This window comes from Equus przewalskii, chromosome 9 (assembly GCF_037783145.1).
Source record: "Equus przewalskii isolate Varuska chromosome 9, EquPr2, whole genome shotgun sequence".
Classification (NCBI taxonomy): domain Eukaryota; kingdom Metazoa; phylum Chordata; class Mammalia; order Perissodactyla; family Equidae; genus Equus; species Equus przewalskii.
Genome location: NC_091839.1, coordinates 30,103,045 through 30,117,667, shown reverse-complemented (window position 1 = coordinate 30,117,667; position 14,623 = coordinate 30,103,045). Strand labels below are relative to the sequence as shown.

At 38.2% G+C, this 14,623-nt stretch overlaps 1 protein-coding gene across 17 annotated transcripts in view; it reads right to left on the bottom strand.

Annotated features, from left to right (window-relative positions):
- MYO6 (myosin VI) overlaps window positions 1-14,623 on the bottom strand; it is a 153,738-nt gene that overhangs the window by 39,029 nt on the left and 100,086 nt on the right. For 12 of the 17 annotated variants that reach the window (XM_070558977.1, XM_070558983.1, XM_070558984.1 and 9 more), the window contains 7 exons: window positions 13,604-13,761; window positions 12,167-12,258; window positions 9,338-9,410; window positions 7,696-7,823; window positions 5,073-5,168; window positions 4,607-4,780; window positions 1,302-1,340 (listed from right to left, as the gene is read on the bottom strand). In XM_070558977.1, coding sequence (XP_070415078.1) covers window positions 1,302-1,340; window positions 4,607-4,780; window positions 5,073-5,168; window positions 7,696-7,823; window positions 9,338-9,410; window positions 12,167-12,258; window positions 13,604-13,761 — 760 coding nt within the window. Of the gene's footprint in view, window positions 1-1,301; window positions 1,341-2,782; window positions 3,016-4,171; window positions 4,269-4,606; window positions 4,781-5,072; window positions 5,169-7,695; window positions 7,824-9,337; window positions 9,411-12,166; window positions 12,259-13,603; window positions 13,762-14,623 lie in introns of those variants that run through there. The other 5 variants (XR_011522518.1, XR_011522516.1, XR_011522517.1 and 2 more) reach the window with 3 other exon arrangements.

Here is a 14,623-nt window from a genome sequence, read left to right as displayed (position 1 = left end):
ATGATTTTATTCTACATTTAAACGTATTTATACGTTATTTTTCTGTGATAAGAAAACTGCCCCATGATAAGAGGAGTAAATAAAATTATGCCTCTTAAAATTGAGGCAAAACTATAAAAAAAAAAAATCAACCTCTTTCATCACCTTACTTTCAAAATATACAGTAAGTCTCTAAGCTGCACCACTGCACAGTTTAAAGTTTTGTTTGTTCAGCAACATTTTTAGATGCTTAAAGGCATTAGTTTGGAATCAGTTCTCATGTTACGTTGAATGAGGCAGGGAGAACACCGACGTGCAGAATGAAACTGCTGGGCACTGACGCGGACACACGAGAAGCCAATACACCCAGGTAACTGTTTCTCTTCACAGTAGTCACCTTGCAAACTGAACAGCTAGTTCAACAGTGACGCTCACTGCAAACACTTCTAGAACACTTTTTAGAAATGCCTTCTTTTTTTAAATCACAAAAGTAATCTCATCATTTTACAGCAGCACTGTATTTGGATGATTAAAATATACTCCTCATCAGACTTTGTTTTAAAAGATGCTTGGTCCTTAAGAGACAAATATTTGCAAACAATGAGGATACGTAAAAGAATTTCTTAATGGTACCAAAAGCAAGTCTAACAATAAGTTATGCAATAGTAGCATCAATAGATTAAATACTTGGCTTTTCAAAATGACTAGTTGAAAAGGACGAGCACTCAGGTAAGTTCCGTGGTTTGTTTTAAAAAATAAGTCTTATCTTGGAGTCATGCCCCATTTACACACCCCACATATCAAATTTACTTCTACGGTAAATTTTTCATCAAAAAACGAAGTGAATCATTAAAATGTCTAGCTAAAAAAAAGGCTCTTAGGGAATGCTATGCTTCCATAACAAGGCATAGAAATGTTATGTCCATTTTTCTCATATCAATATTGCCACATGGGAGAATGTTACTACTACAGCAATAAAATGAAAATGAATTACACGCATTATCTTTAATCCTAAAAAAGTACATTTTCCTTCTCCCTAGTAACTAATTATTTTCACTTTCCTCAAACTACAGGGTAATCCTCATTTCATAACATTCAGAGAATGCTATACATTTATAAAATAACTGACATAAAATTTTGCCTTTCAGAACAAACCTAAACAAAATGACAACCATTTTAAAAACTGATATTTTTTTTAATGAAGGAATTTGGTTTAAAATGAATTTCTACTTCCTCCAGATTTCCCCTGCTTATTTGAATAATTACTAACAATAGTTTAAGAGGACTATTTAAAAACTCAGGGTTTTTTTCAGTCTACTTACAGTACTTCGAAGTTTATCCAGTAGCAAATTCAACTGTGTCTGTAGGAGAAAGGAATCACTCTATTATTTCACAAAGTCAAAGTACACAACGTCATACGTTAATATTAGCTCTCCAACATTAGAATAAAATAACATGCAATAACATCAACATGCAACCCATTACAATTTAACAACTTCTGGTGCATAAACTCTTTGACAGTAACATGCAAAATGAATGGCTAACATAATGCCAAGGACAATAACTTATCTTACTCATGCAATTAGAGGACTGAAAATCAGCAATACTAAAAACACACATGCACACTTGCAGGTGGGGTGACTAAGGGACAAGTGTGCAGGCAATGCAGGGAGGAAACAAAAGGGCGGGGACGCATCAGTCAGAGATCAACAGAGCAGGACTTGAGCATGCAGCACGCCGGGTGCAGCTTGTGTCACACTCCATTAAAAATGAAGACGTTTAAAATATGCATTAGTGGTATATTAGGATTGTTTTATATAACACATCATAAATGAAATTGTCCTGCCTAGCTATGGAAACCTTCTTTACTATTTCAAAACATTTCACGTTTCAATTATTTTTAAAAGCTTGGACAATTTTCTCAAAAAGAATTTGACAATGAACGCTACAAGTTACTACGCTTTCCTGTTTTTAATAATATTAAGTGATTATCATTTACTCTGGTTCAGTATGTTAAAATCATGTATTTGCTTTAGTTCTCTGCAAAGTAAATCACGTAAAATTCTTATATCAATTTTATACTAAGATGCTCATTACACTACTTACAAAAGATAAATTAGGATGTTAATTCTTAAATTAACATATTGGATCAATCGTAGCTATATTTAAAAATAATAATAATAGGTATACTTTATTGAATGCTGTCTATGAGTCAGGCACTTCTCAAAGCTTTTCATGGGCATTACCATGTTTAATCCATACAATAATTCTAATTAAAGATACATTATTAGCCTCATTTTACAGCCGAAAGCACTGAGGCCCCGAGAGAAACATCACTTGCCCGAGATCATAGAGCCAGTAATGGCAAAGCCAAGATTCCAACACAGGCCTAGCACTAAAGTTCATTCTCTTACCCGTGACACTGCAGTATACTTCAGACATGACAAGCTTAAGTTACAACTATGAAATGAATTCGTCATTGGATTAAAAAAATACAGTCATACCCACAACCTTAATCAATCTGGACCACCACACAACTGAAAAGGAAGCAGAAGAGCTACTAATTTGCAAAGAAAACAACTGTCACAAAGTCCATGCTTCTTAATCCAAAGGCTAAGCACAATATTCTCCCAAAAAAGGAGATAAAGTCAGTCAGAAGAGTAGAAGCAGCAAAAATAAACTAACAGCATCTGAGAGACAAGGGAAGGAGGCCAGTGATCAAAGAGCAGCAGTCAAGGACCGCCAGGCGGAGGACAGACAGCCTTCTGCAACTCATGCTTTATTTGTATTTTATTTTTATTTTAAAGCATATAAATACACACGTATACAATGACAGAATAATATTTCCATCAAAAGGAATATTTTTCCTAAAACACTAACAGTGAAAGGGTTATGACTGAATAACCTGAAAAATGTCCCTTTTCAGTGGGAAACTGCTGGTTCTCCGTGATGTTGGATAACTGAAATATCACTGTAAATGCTGGCCTGCTTTGTTTCATTGCAGCACAGAATCTGAATTTAACTTCACGAACTATTCTACAATATTTACAATTAAGAATTAGTATTACTATTTCATTTCAAAATATCTCATAAAAACATATTTGCAGTTTTATTATTGTCACTCAGTTATAGCTTTCAGTAGTTTAATGTGCAAAATACATCTTATTGCATATAAGCGATTTTAAGACATTTCAAGTCTCAATATAAAAGAACATTTTAATCCAAAGAATTTGAAGAATGTTTCTGTTTTTATTTATGTGGTCTAACATTTCAACTATGTTCTTGCCAGCAACACTACTCGAATATTACAGCAGGAAAATCAGCGAGTGATATCTGGTTCATATAGGCTATTGTACTATTTTAAACCAATCTGTTATTATATGTCTATTCAGGAATTTAAGAATATCCAAAAAGAGAAAATACTGCTCAAGAGAATTAGGAATTTATAATTAATGAATACAACTCATAACAAAATTAAAGACTTTCTATTCAGTTACCTGAAAATGTATTATAACTTTTCTCCTATGTTTATGTTTATGCTTTAAAGAAACCTAGCTTTATAAACATAATTTTACGAAGTTAGTTACTGAGAGCCCATTTCAATCCACAAGGGATCTCAAAGGGCTCACACTGTTAGTGCCACAGCACTCTGATGCTTAAATACTATTTCCAACTACATCACTTTTAATATTTAAAGCATACATAGTGAGAGGCATATGTAGAGTTTTCTTGTAAATACAGTAACAATATTTTGTAGAAATGTATAGGAGAGAAATTAATTCTAGTTATAATTTTTTATTCATTAAACTTGTGAGACAAAAGTTTTTAAATTATCTTTCTCTACGCTAAACACTCAATAATTAGAATGAATTAGTAGTATTCCATTTCTAAGACATATCAAATGACAATTCCCTGTCCGACCTCAAAGAATAAATTCCTGATCCAAATTAATAAAGCAAATGAAATGTTCTTCAATGTTAAAAAAGCAATTTGAAGGGTTTGCCACACATAGCACTTATCTTTTACAGAAGTAATTAAAAGCTTTAATCAAATTTTAGTGTAATGCACACTCATAATGCACTGTGAGAGAAAACATGCTGAAAATGAAATACAAACTGAATCATTAACTTGAGACGGGCTCTTTCTCACATGGCAGCCACGCTAAACACGAGTCCACGAAGTGGTCATTTACCTGAAGCCCCTGGCTGTGCCTGCTTTTCCTCTCTCAACTCAACTAGTCCTCTCTAGCCATCCCGAGCTGGACTACTCCAGCCAAACAAAACTGCTGACTGAGGAAGGAGACAGAAAACAGGTGGGAGAGAGAAGATGTGAAGGCCAGCCAGACAGTAAACCGGAAGCAAGACCATCAGGAGAAGCAATCAGATATGTTAAGCACCGAGAAAGAACACATTCATAAAATTACAAGAATTTCCGCAAGTTTAGCTCTATGCCTGTTTTATTTCGCATACAAGTATCAACAATGCAGGGTCCGCTCCTGAACCTCACCCATGGGATCACGAGAGTTCTGACAGTGATCCACATTATTCACTGCAGAGCATAAAGCAATGTATTTTATTTTAGATGTAGCAAAAAAAAAAAATTCAAGTAATATATTGAACACAGATACCTTAAACTTGTTCCCCACACTGATGAAGCTAAGTTTTCCTGCTTTTTGTTTAGTATCTTTGTTGTTATTTGTGGATGATTCAAATAATTCCCGTATAAACTTATCCCTGGATTCACATATTAAGGATTCAAGAGACATATGTAAAGCATCATTATTTTTCTCCACAAACTGGGTCTGGAAAATAAAGCAAACAGGAATGATTCGGTCCATCTTACGATCATATCCCCTAAGACAGCACCACCCAACAGAACTTTCTGGGATGACAGAAATGCTCTATCTGTGCTCTCCACTACAGTCACACCAGCCAATGAGGACATTCAGTACATGATGTGCGGCTACTGTTACGAGGCATGGAATTTTACATTCAATTTAATTTAAATTTAAATAGCAGATATGACTGGAGATCATCACACAGTACAGCAGAGCTTGAATCAAATGGCTTTCCCCTGGGAACAGTGACACTCACTGTCTCATAGCACACCGCCCCCGCAAAATGCCGGACAATGAAGCCTTCGTCATCTCGGACATTCCTATGTACTGCCAGCTTAGATTTCCTGGGGATCTGAAAAATAATACATACATAGCAGTTATTACATTATCAAAAAGATATTCCGTAACTTCCTTTACAAAACATTTGGAATGTAAAATACTTAAAATTATAAAGGAAAGTTTCACATTTTTCAAAATCATAGTGCTTTTTAAACATCTAGTAAGCCTTAAAGTGCCAGTGAAATCAAGCAAATATTCGGTTATAATCTCTTAGGAAAGAAAAAAGGAATAAGACAGAAAAAAAGTAAGAATACCATCTAGAAGCACATGCAAAACATAGTGGGCATTCTGTAAAGTTAACTGCCTATGTCTAGAGTAGTGGCTCTTGACCTTGGCTGCCAAATTAGAATCACCTGGAGAATTTTACACCTCCCAAAGCCCACACCATTTACATCAGGGGATTCCTGGGTGCAGCCAAAGCTGAGAAGCCATTCCTCTAAAAAACAACGCCTGAAATCAGCACGGGCCTCTCCCACCCTTTTACACCATACATCCTAACATGTTTACACAGTGAGCCTGAATCCATCTGAAAGAAACAATTAGATAGTGCTTAAGGCTGCACTATCTCATTATAATAACTCATGTTTATATCATATTTAAAAGTTTCCAAAGTACTTTCACATAAAAGAACACACCTGACCCTCAAAATAACCTAAGGTTAAGAATCCACTCTCATTTAAAAATGAAAAAGCTAAGACTTGGGAACCTTATGGGGGAACCTTATCCAGATCAGAGAGACAGACCACAGGCCTCTCCTCTGTGAGAGGCAATACACCAGCACGAATCAGAGTGAGGGCCCTGGGGTCAAACCGCCTGGCCTGATCCACCTCTTCCTTACTGTGCTACACATGGCAGGTCACCTAATCTCTCTGCATGTTTCTACATTTCTAGCCTGGGGATACTAACAGGATCTACCCCTAGAGGATTATTGTGAGGATTAACTAAAATAATTCAATTAAAAATCTTAGAACAGCGCCTGGCACATGCCAAGCATTTAATAAATGATTATCTGTTTTATTTCCAAACAAATAAACAAAAGTAATGCTCTACACAAGTTAGGATTTACGGTCTTGCTCTTTTGAGGAAAGCGACCGAAGGCCACTCTCGATGCTCCATTTTTCTGTCCTTAGCTCTACAGGTCTCTGAGACCCTGCTGACCGTTTGCTGAGCGCCAATCAGTACTCTTGGAGAAGGTGAACATGCATCCGCAGGCTGGTCATAGCAAAGACGGACGCGCAGAGAATAAAGAGGACTCGATACGTATCTTACATCTTAGCAAAAGCTCTGCCGAGGACATACATCATTTTATTTGTCTGCACTGAAGTAAGGAAACAGGCTCCACATTACAAGAAACATTCAGGGACACGGGAGAACTTCGTCAGTGGTGCGGGATCCAGTCCACAGAGAGAGGTAACAAAATTACATCAGCTTCTCAAGTAAATCCATTCAATCTATTTACCTAATGTTCTTGATTCAGTTGATGGTGTACGGAAATCAGAACACTTACCATCCACTTAAGTTCCTGGATCCATCATAGCAACAGTTGTTACACTATGCTACAGCCCCAAAAAATAACCAGAACACGGGCATTTGTAACTCTAAGTAGCTTTTCTTTTCTTCTCCTTCTTCCTTCCTTTGCTCTCTGGATGAGGCAGTACCTAGCTTCATGGATGAAAATTAACATCCATATTTCTCTGCGCTAGTCAGGCCCTTTCTGGGCACAAGGATGGAGCTGTGCTTGTATTACTCAGGTGATGACGGTTGCATGTGAAGATACACTGAATTAGGTGAACACAGGAAATACCTCAATAGCCGCGGAGTCCAGCCTCATGGAGAACGGCTCTCCCGTTCATCACCACAAGGGTTCAAGCGCAGCTCCACGACCCAACAGCAGCTCAGGGAAGCAGGCCTTCTGGCCCCTTTAGAAGTGCACGTCTCAGTTATTTCTACTACTTTTTGTGTCTGTTTGTCCCTTTAGCTAATCCTTCTACTGCTTCAGCTTCTACGTCTCTCTCAGTGTATTTTCCATTTAAAACTCCTTAGGAAAGAACATCAAAATGAACTAGCTGATCACTAGCTAATATGGATTGCTTCCACCAGTGAGACCTAAGCCATAACCTTTATTGCTGGTCTTACAAATGTGCAGACAGGTGGCCACTTGGGACTCTAGATACTAACCCCTGGAATGTGAACAGGTTACATAATGCAAAACAAAGCAACTGATGACTAGTGTGCTCAGAAGGGAGAACATAAAAACAGCAGGTAAACCTTTCTGTACATTTTAGATAGGTGAAATACAATTTCTATCTAGCTAAAAGAGCTTTGATTAGACAGATCATCATTATATACATATATATGTGTGTACATATATAAATTAAATGCCCGTCTATAGAAGATGATGTGTTGGGCAAACTATAGTTACTCTAATCCCTACATAACTTATGATTCAAACTTCTAATTATCTAATATCTAACACCTAGCACACCTTTTTCAAGGTTTCTCTTCCCACCAGAGTCTCAATTTAGGAATGGTAAGCTTACAGTGAGGCGGAAATGGTCTCTGTGCTTCTGGTGAACTGCAGATGTAAAGTGCTGATCACTTGGCTGGGGAAGGCGATTTTCTTCATCCAGAATATCTAGTATTCCCACTAATTTTGCTTCAATTAAATCTATTTCAAAAATCAAAATACAATAGGATAAAAATATAACATCTTGAAGATATGTGAACAATCTACTGATCAGAAATTTCAAGGACCGGCCAGAAACAACGTTAACAGGTGATTCTATAAGTATTCTCTCAAACGCTATAGAGAGCAGATGGATTTTATTTCAAATCTGGCAATTTACTAGAAAGTAGCATGATATATTTAATATATGTTTTAGAAAAACAACTCTGTAAGTAAAGTGACTAATATAGATCACTTCAATTGGAAGCTAGGCTACAAGGCTAAGGAACCAGAAATTCCTCCTCTTCCAGTGGACATCTATACTCAAAATGCAGTAAAACTACAGAAGCTTTTGTATGCAGAGCTTTTTCATATCACTTAAAGATATCAATTTAAATGTTTTCCAGCAAAACTCTTCAGTAACATCACATTTTTATGCTCCTTCCTTTCATGTTGTTCAAATTTCCTGCCTGCCCAAAATAACTATAAAATGTAAACTGCTTAAATACAGTATATAAGAATTGTTAAATGGGGCAGACTCTAAAAGCTATAGGACCTGGAAGAGAAATTGAGATTCTCTGCATTCCCAGAGAATGATGCTTCTTGGGCAACTGCCGGGGGGTGGGGGGCGGCGCATGTTGAATTAAGCCATGAATGAGAGTATTTTGAAAGGTGTACAAGGAGGTGGAAGTGGGCTGAAACATAAATGGAGGGGGAGGAGTTCCAGCCAGCCAAGATATCTAACCACACAGGCTAGGGACACAAGACTGAGAAAGGATATGGTGTGTGAAGGGAATGTGGAGTGGACCAGGCAGGACGTGAAAGTGCTTTGGAAAGTGATACTAATGTAATGTAATAGTATCCTGTCCAAATCTAGCACATGAGTTACTGATGTGATTGTCAGATTGGGTTTTCAGAACAAGGTTTGCCCAACAGTTGAGTTTAGAGATAAGATGGGAAAGAAAAGGAAGACTGAGCACTAGCTAGGTGGCCACAGGAAAGGCTTCTTTACTGATAAAAACAGACAAGAAAAGCAAAGACCCTGTTCTCCTGCTGCACAGCATTACCCAGATGTGACACATGGAACGTCTGAAGCCAGTGAGCAAGCGGCCAGGGGGTGCCACCAATGGCCAGAGGAGAACTGCAGGACAGCAGAGCCAAACGCTGGCCAGCCTCGCGGGAGCCGGATAAGCTACGGACTTCCTTGTGCGAGATGACAAATCCCTTCGCCGCTTACGCAACTTAGTTTCCTTCTCAACTTATTCACATGTTAGCTGCTTAAACAAAATACTCATCACAGCAAATAGAACAAATTTTAGGAAAACTCAACATAGCCGAATTTGACGCCTTAGTAGGAAAAGAACTTCCTAAAATACTAGAGAAGTAAAACCTCTCTCAAATACCAGAGTTTCAAGTCTCATAACCATAATATCAATCACAGAGCACAGAAAAATCACTAGTAAAAGCATTCACTACATCTTCCCATTATGCCAAAAGTGGAAGAAAAAAATACATACCTATACAGTCCTGGTTATCCACATAATGCACTTCATTAACGCCTAAACCTTCTTTTTGATAGAGTTCTTGTTCCTAGAATGAAATAATCATAATCATAGGTGTAGAAATATTGTATGGTATAACATGGATTGAATGTTCTGTGCCATTTCTGATTATAACATTTATTGACTAGTCAAGTACAAAGGTTCATACCAATGAGTTTGGGGGCCAAGGAGTCTTACACAACATTAGGGAAGAAAAATCCTTGCCCCTAAAGCAATGTGAAATCAAAAACCAAATGGCCAACATAACCTAGGATTTACATATGTGGAAATGTTCCCTCCTGAAGATACGGACACTTTTCTGGAAATATGCAGAGCAGCTACACACAAATACAGAGATCTCTTTCTAACCATTCAAGCCCAAAGAAAGACCAGGACTTTGAAATAGTTTTAGCAATTTCAAAGTCAAACTTATCAGTAGACTAGACCAGGGGTCAGCAAACTTTTTCGTAAACAGCCAGCTAGTAAATATTGTCAGCCGTGGGCCCCTGTCACAACTACTCAACTACGCCATTGCAGAGCCAAAGCAGCCAGAGACAACAGGAAAGGAAGAGGCGTGCCTGTTTTCCAATAAAACTTCATTTGCAAAAACAGGCAGCATGCTGGATTTGTCCCAAGCGCCATAGTTTACCAACTCCTGAAATACACAGAGGAACATAAGAACTTACTTTGAAAATTTTTTAAAGTTTAAAGAACAGCTAAACAAAGTAGCTCCCTTTTGAGGTGAAATTTGTCTCTTCTATATCTTCAATAGTCTAAATCGTTGTCCAAAGACAGGCAGAGCAGATTTTTAACATTTACAGACAGGCACTAAAATCAAGGCAACAGCAATTAACTGCAAATGGGTTCTCATATCTACACAGTGATATATATGAGGAATATATCATTCAGAGAAAATAAAAGTAATTTGGAAGAATAATTTACAAATAAAAGTCGAGTCCCTAAATATAAATCTGGTTTCTTCTCAAAAGTAAAAAAAAAAAACCTATCACAGATTTTTATCACAGATGGGTGAGCTATGCAATGAGCTTAGCTTTCACATTTAACGTTTTTTCCTGAATGTTTAAATATTTCCTTCCATGAGATATACTAGAAAAGGCTTCTGTCATTGCAGAAGACACTGTCTACTTGAAGCCAATCTAAATTTGAAATTCACATATTTATTTTTAAAAATTGTTATAAAAGTAAACATAAGTCAAGACACTGTCTCCCCTTCATGCAGCTTCTAGATGAAGCTTGCGGGGCTCGTGAGGAGGGAAGAATTAGGGTTTGTTAAGGGAGATGCATACACGTAAAACTTCACATAGTAAGAGAAGAACTAATGTGGCTGGATGAAATACTTCCAGAGAAACTCTCTTAACTGATAAGTACTTGTTTCATCCGTCCATTTATGCCAGATTTGGTTTAACCACAGTAACTAAGTAAAATGTACAAAACGTAGAAGGTGCTGGGAAATTCAAAGACAAAAACAAAATACAAAATGTGGGAAAAGATAGGTGGAGTGGGAACAAGAGAGAAGGTATTTCACATTTCAACCCCAGACAGAGTGGAGGACGAACATAGACAACAGCAGAGCTAACGCGAAGAGAACAGTGTGGTGGGCCAGCAGCCAGGAAGGCGGGTTCAGACCGGCCTCACAAGTCACTGAGCTGCTCTGGGAATTCGTTTCTTCATCTATAAAATAAAGGGCTGGACTACATTACTTCTGAGTTCCTTTCACTCTACTATCTTCACTCAGGAAAGCATATCTTAAGCAGCACAAAGGAAGGAAAGTCAAAGGTATTGGTAAGAAGATACTGGACAAGTCAAATACAAGGGAAAAAATGGTGAGCTAAACACCAATCAACGGATCCAAAGCTACCTGGACTTACTCTGCACTCTAAAGAAGTAAAAGTAACCTTTCTAGACTCGGGATTGTGCGTGGCAGCCACGCCCACAGTTATTTACAATGAGCAGCAGCGAGACATTGCTCACGGGACCAGAATGGCGTCCGCTACTCACAGGCAGCTGGCAGTGCACAGGGTAGCACGGCAGGGAAAGCAGTAACCGGGGCACTCCAGGCCACCAACCCATCAGATCTCGACTCGGTAGCCTTCCTGCCACACACAGAGAAGGTGAGCATGTAGCAGAGGGGGCAGAAGAGACCCAGAGGAAGGGTGGGAGACGCCAAAGTCAGGGAGGAGAGGAAGAGAGTCATTTGGTAGTGGCAGGGGCAGAGACGACAGAAGCAGAAAAAGAAACAAGCAGAATTTCAAGTCTAGTAAAAGTCACTAGTAAGAAGCAAGAGCTGTTCACTTCTGAGGAGGTGTCTATTGGAGTGTTCATGGAGTCCCTAAGCTTCAACTGCACCATTAGCACTTCTGATGCGCCTGAGCAACAGCTGACCTACTGGGCGTACGCTGGGCATCTTCGATTCCCTGGGCCATGGCTACACGACACCCCACCAACCAGGGTAACGGCAGCATCGTCTCTGTTCCTTGAAATTTAAAATAGCTTACTGCAGTTCTTTGTTTTTTGGAGGAAGATGAGCCCTGAGCTAACTACTGCCAGTCCTCCTCTTTTTTTGCTGAGGAAGACTGGCCCTGAGCGAACATCCGTACCCATGTTCCTCCACTTTATATGTGGGACGCCTACCCCAGCATGGCTTGACAAGCGGTGCCATGTCTGCACCCAGGATCCAAACTGGCGAACCCCGGGCCTCCGAGAAACAGATCGTGCGAACTTAACCGCTGTGCCACCAGGCCAGCCCTAATGTAGTTCTTAAATTTAAATTGTAATGGCAATTACCTCCTTCAGAATCCTTTCATTAAAAAATTGTTGAAGTTTTTCATTGCAATAGTTGATGCAAAATTGTTCAAAACTGTTATGTTCAAAGTACTCTGAAAACATAAAACCAGAATCAAGAGTCATCATCAGATCAACTTCATATTAATAAATTTATCCTAGGATAAAATTTTATTGTATCAATGCTTAATTTAACATTAGGTAAAAAATACATATAATTGTTCTATATTTCCCAATTGCTCTTATTTCAAGACAGATTTTGTTAGGCTTTAAAATTAAGTATCAAAAATACCTTGCTTCACTTGACAAAAAAAGATGTTTGTCAGATGAGATAAATGTCATAGCAAATATGTAAAACATAAGCCACTTGTAACAGAAGGTTTTAAGCAGAGGTAATAAAGCAATCTAAATTAACTAAAGAACAAAAATGGCTTAAAATGCAAGTGCTTCAGATTTTCTTCTGTGACACCTGTACAATTACAGTTATTAAAAAGTGTGATGGACACTAACTCATTTCTAAAACTAAGAGACGGTCTTACTCTAAGGTCCCTGCAGCTGTTACGATTCTGTGTGTGTGTGTGTGTGTGTGATGCTAAAACTGGCGCAGACCAGGAAACGAGGTCTGAAGATTGTGAAATCTTAAATCAAAATCTACTTTGGAACAAAGGTAATGACACTATAAATTTTAAAATAAATATCCCATCGAAACCAAAGCTCTGACCCCACCCCTGAAATGTCCACAGTCGCACCTTCCCTCGGCAAAGGTAACAAACCACAAAGGAGGAAGACTCCGTCCAGCACAGCCAGAAGGAACGCCCACACTGACAAAGCCCAATAGAAAAATGGTCACATTCACTCTGAGATGTTTACAACATGCACAGTGGGAATAACATGGCATTCAGATGTTGGCGACTCATTTCATATCTGGTTGCACAGCTCTGCGGTTGTTCTCAAATATTTATCTTGATATTCATTTGGTGGAAATTAACTGGAAATAGCTATCTGTTGACAATTAACACTAATGATGAATTTTTACACATAATAATGTTAGGCCCATATGCTAGATCAACCTGTACCCCAGCTGTACACTGCAGTCAATGCTTTTAATGACTTAATTCTCTTTATTAGTAGTACTCAAGATTAACCTTTACTTAGTTGCATTCATTTAAGAGTATAGAGACATCTCTTAACTACAGTGGTTTCAACAAACACATTTTAACTTTAGCATTAATGTGACCATAACGCAGGAGTCCTTCCCCTTTTTTTGAAACTAACTTCCTATTTAAATCATATTATGTAATGTAGGTATGGACATATAACTGAAAATATATCAAGTGAAAGGTATAACAAGGGAAGAGAGGTTATTTCTGTTTTAAATGTGTGAAAAACTGAATGAAAAATATTAAACAAATACAAACTCACAAACAAAATTATACTTACCAAAACCAGCAATATCTAGGACTCCAATAAAACAGAATGACGTTTCAAAAGGAAAACACTGATTTACTCTGTTTACCACATGATCAAAAAGGTGGCTGTAGACAGTCTTTGCCAAGGCATCGCGAGCATTGTTTGCTTGCTCCACTTTCAGGGGTACCCTATAAAGAAGAACGTACCAATGAAAATCCTTTACAGTAACATACTGTGAAAATAATGCCAGACACCCAGATCAAAGTACATTAAAGCATTTGCACTGTAAGGAGCAAAATAAATAGTTACAAAAGGTCATTTGTGAATAGGTACAGACAAATGTGGCTAAGTAGAACACCACAAGAGAAGAACTAAAGGAATTATTCACAATTAGATTAAAAATCTGTTACTGAGTCAAAGAGCTTCAGGCTGAAAACATCTTTTTAACCTTAATTTATACTTCACTGTACATGCTGAATATATAAAAAATTGTTCAGAGAAATAATCTTCCTTTTGACTTTCCCTAAATGCAAAAGAAATTGTTTTTAATTCAGGATAACTTCAAAGGTCGGTAACTTGTTTAACATTGTGTAAGAAAGGGGCCAGCCGAGTGGCGCAGCGGTTAAGTTCGCACATTCCGCTTCTCAGCGGCCCGGGGTTCGCCGGTTCGGATCCCGGGTGCGGACACGGCACCGCTTGGCACGCCATGCTATGGTAGGCGTCCCACGGATAAAGTAGAGGAATATGGGCACGGATGTTAGCTCAGGGCCAGGCTACCCAGCAAAAAAGAGGAGGACCAGCAGTAGTTAGCTCAGGGCTAATCTTCCTGAAAAAAAAAAAAAAATTGTGTAGGAAAAAATATTTACATTTTAAAATTTGAACTGTCCAACTCTACTATTTAACATAAGTAAACTACATGGTATGAGATGTTGCAGATACAGACACACAGCCCTTGTCCTCAAGAAAATTATAGTCTGATAAAGAGGGACTTCCATAAAACAATTTCCAAACGCCATGCTAAATGCCATCAGAAAAGTAAGCATGGGCACC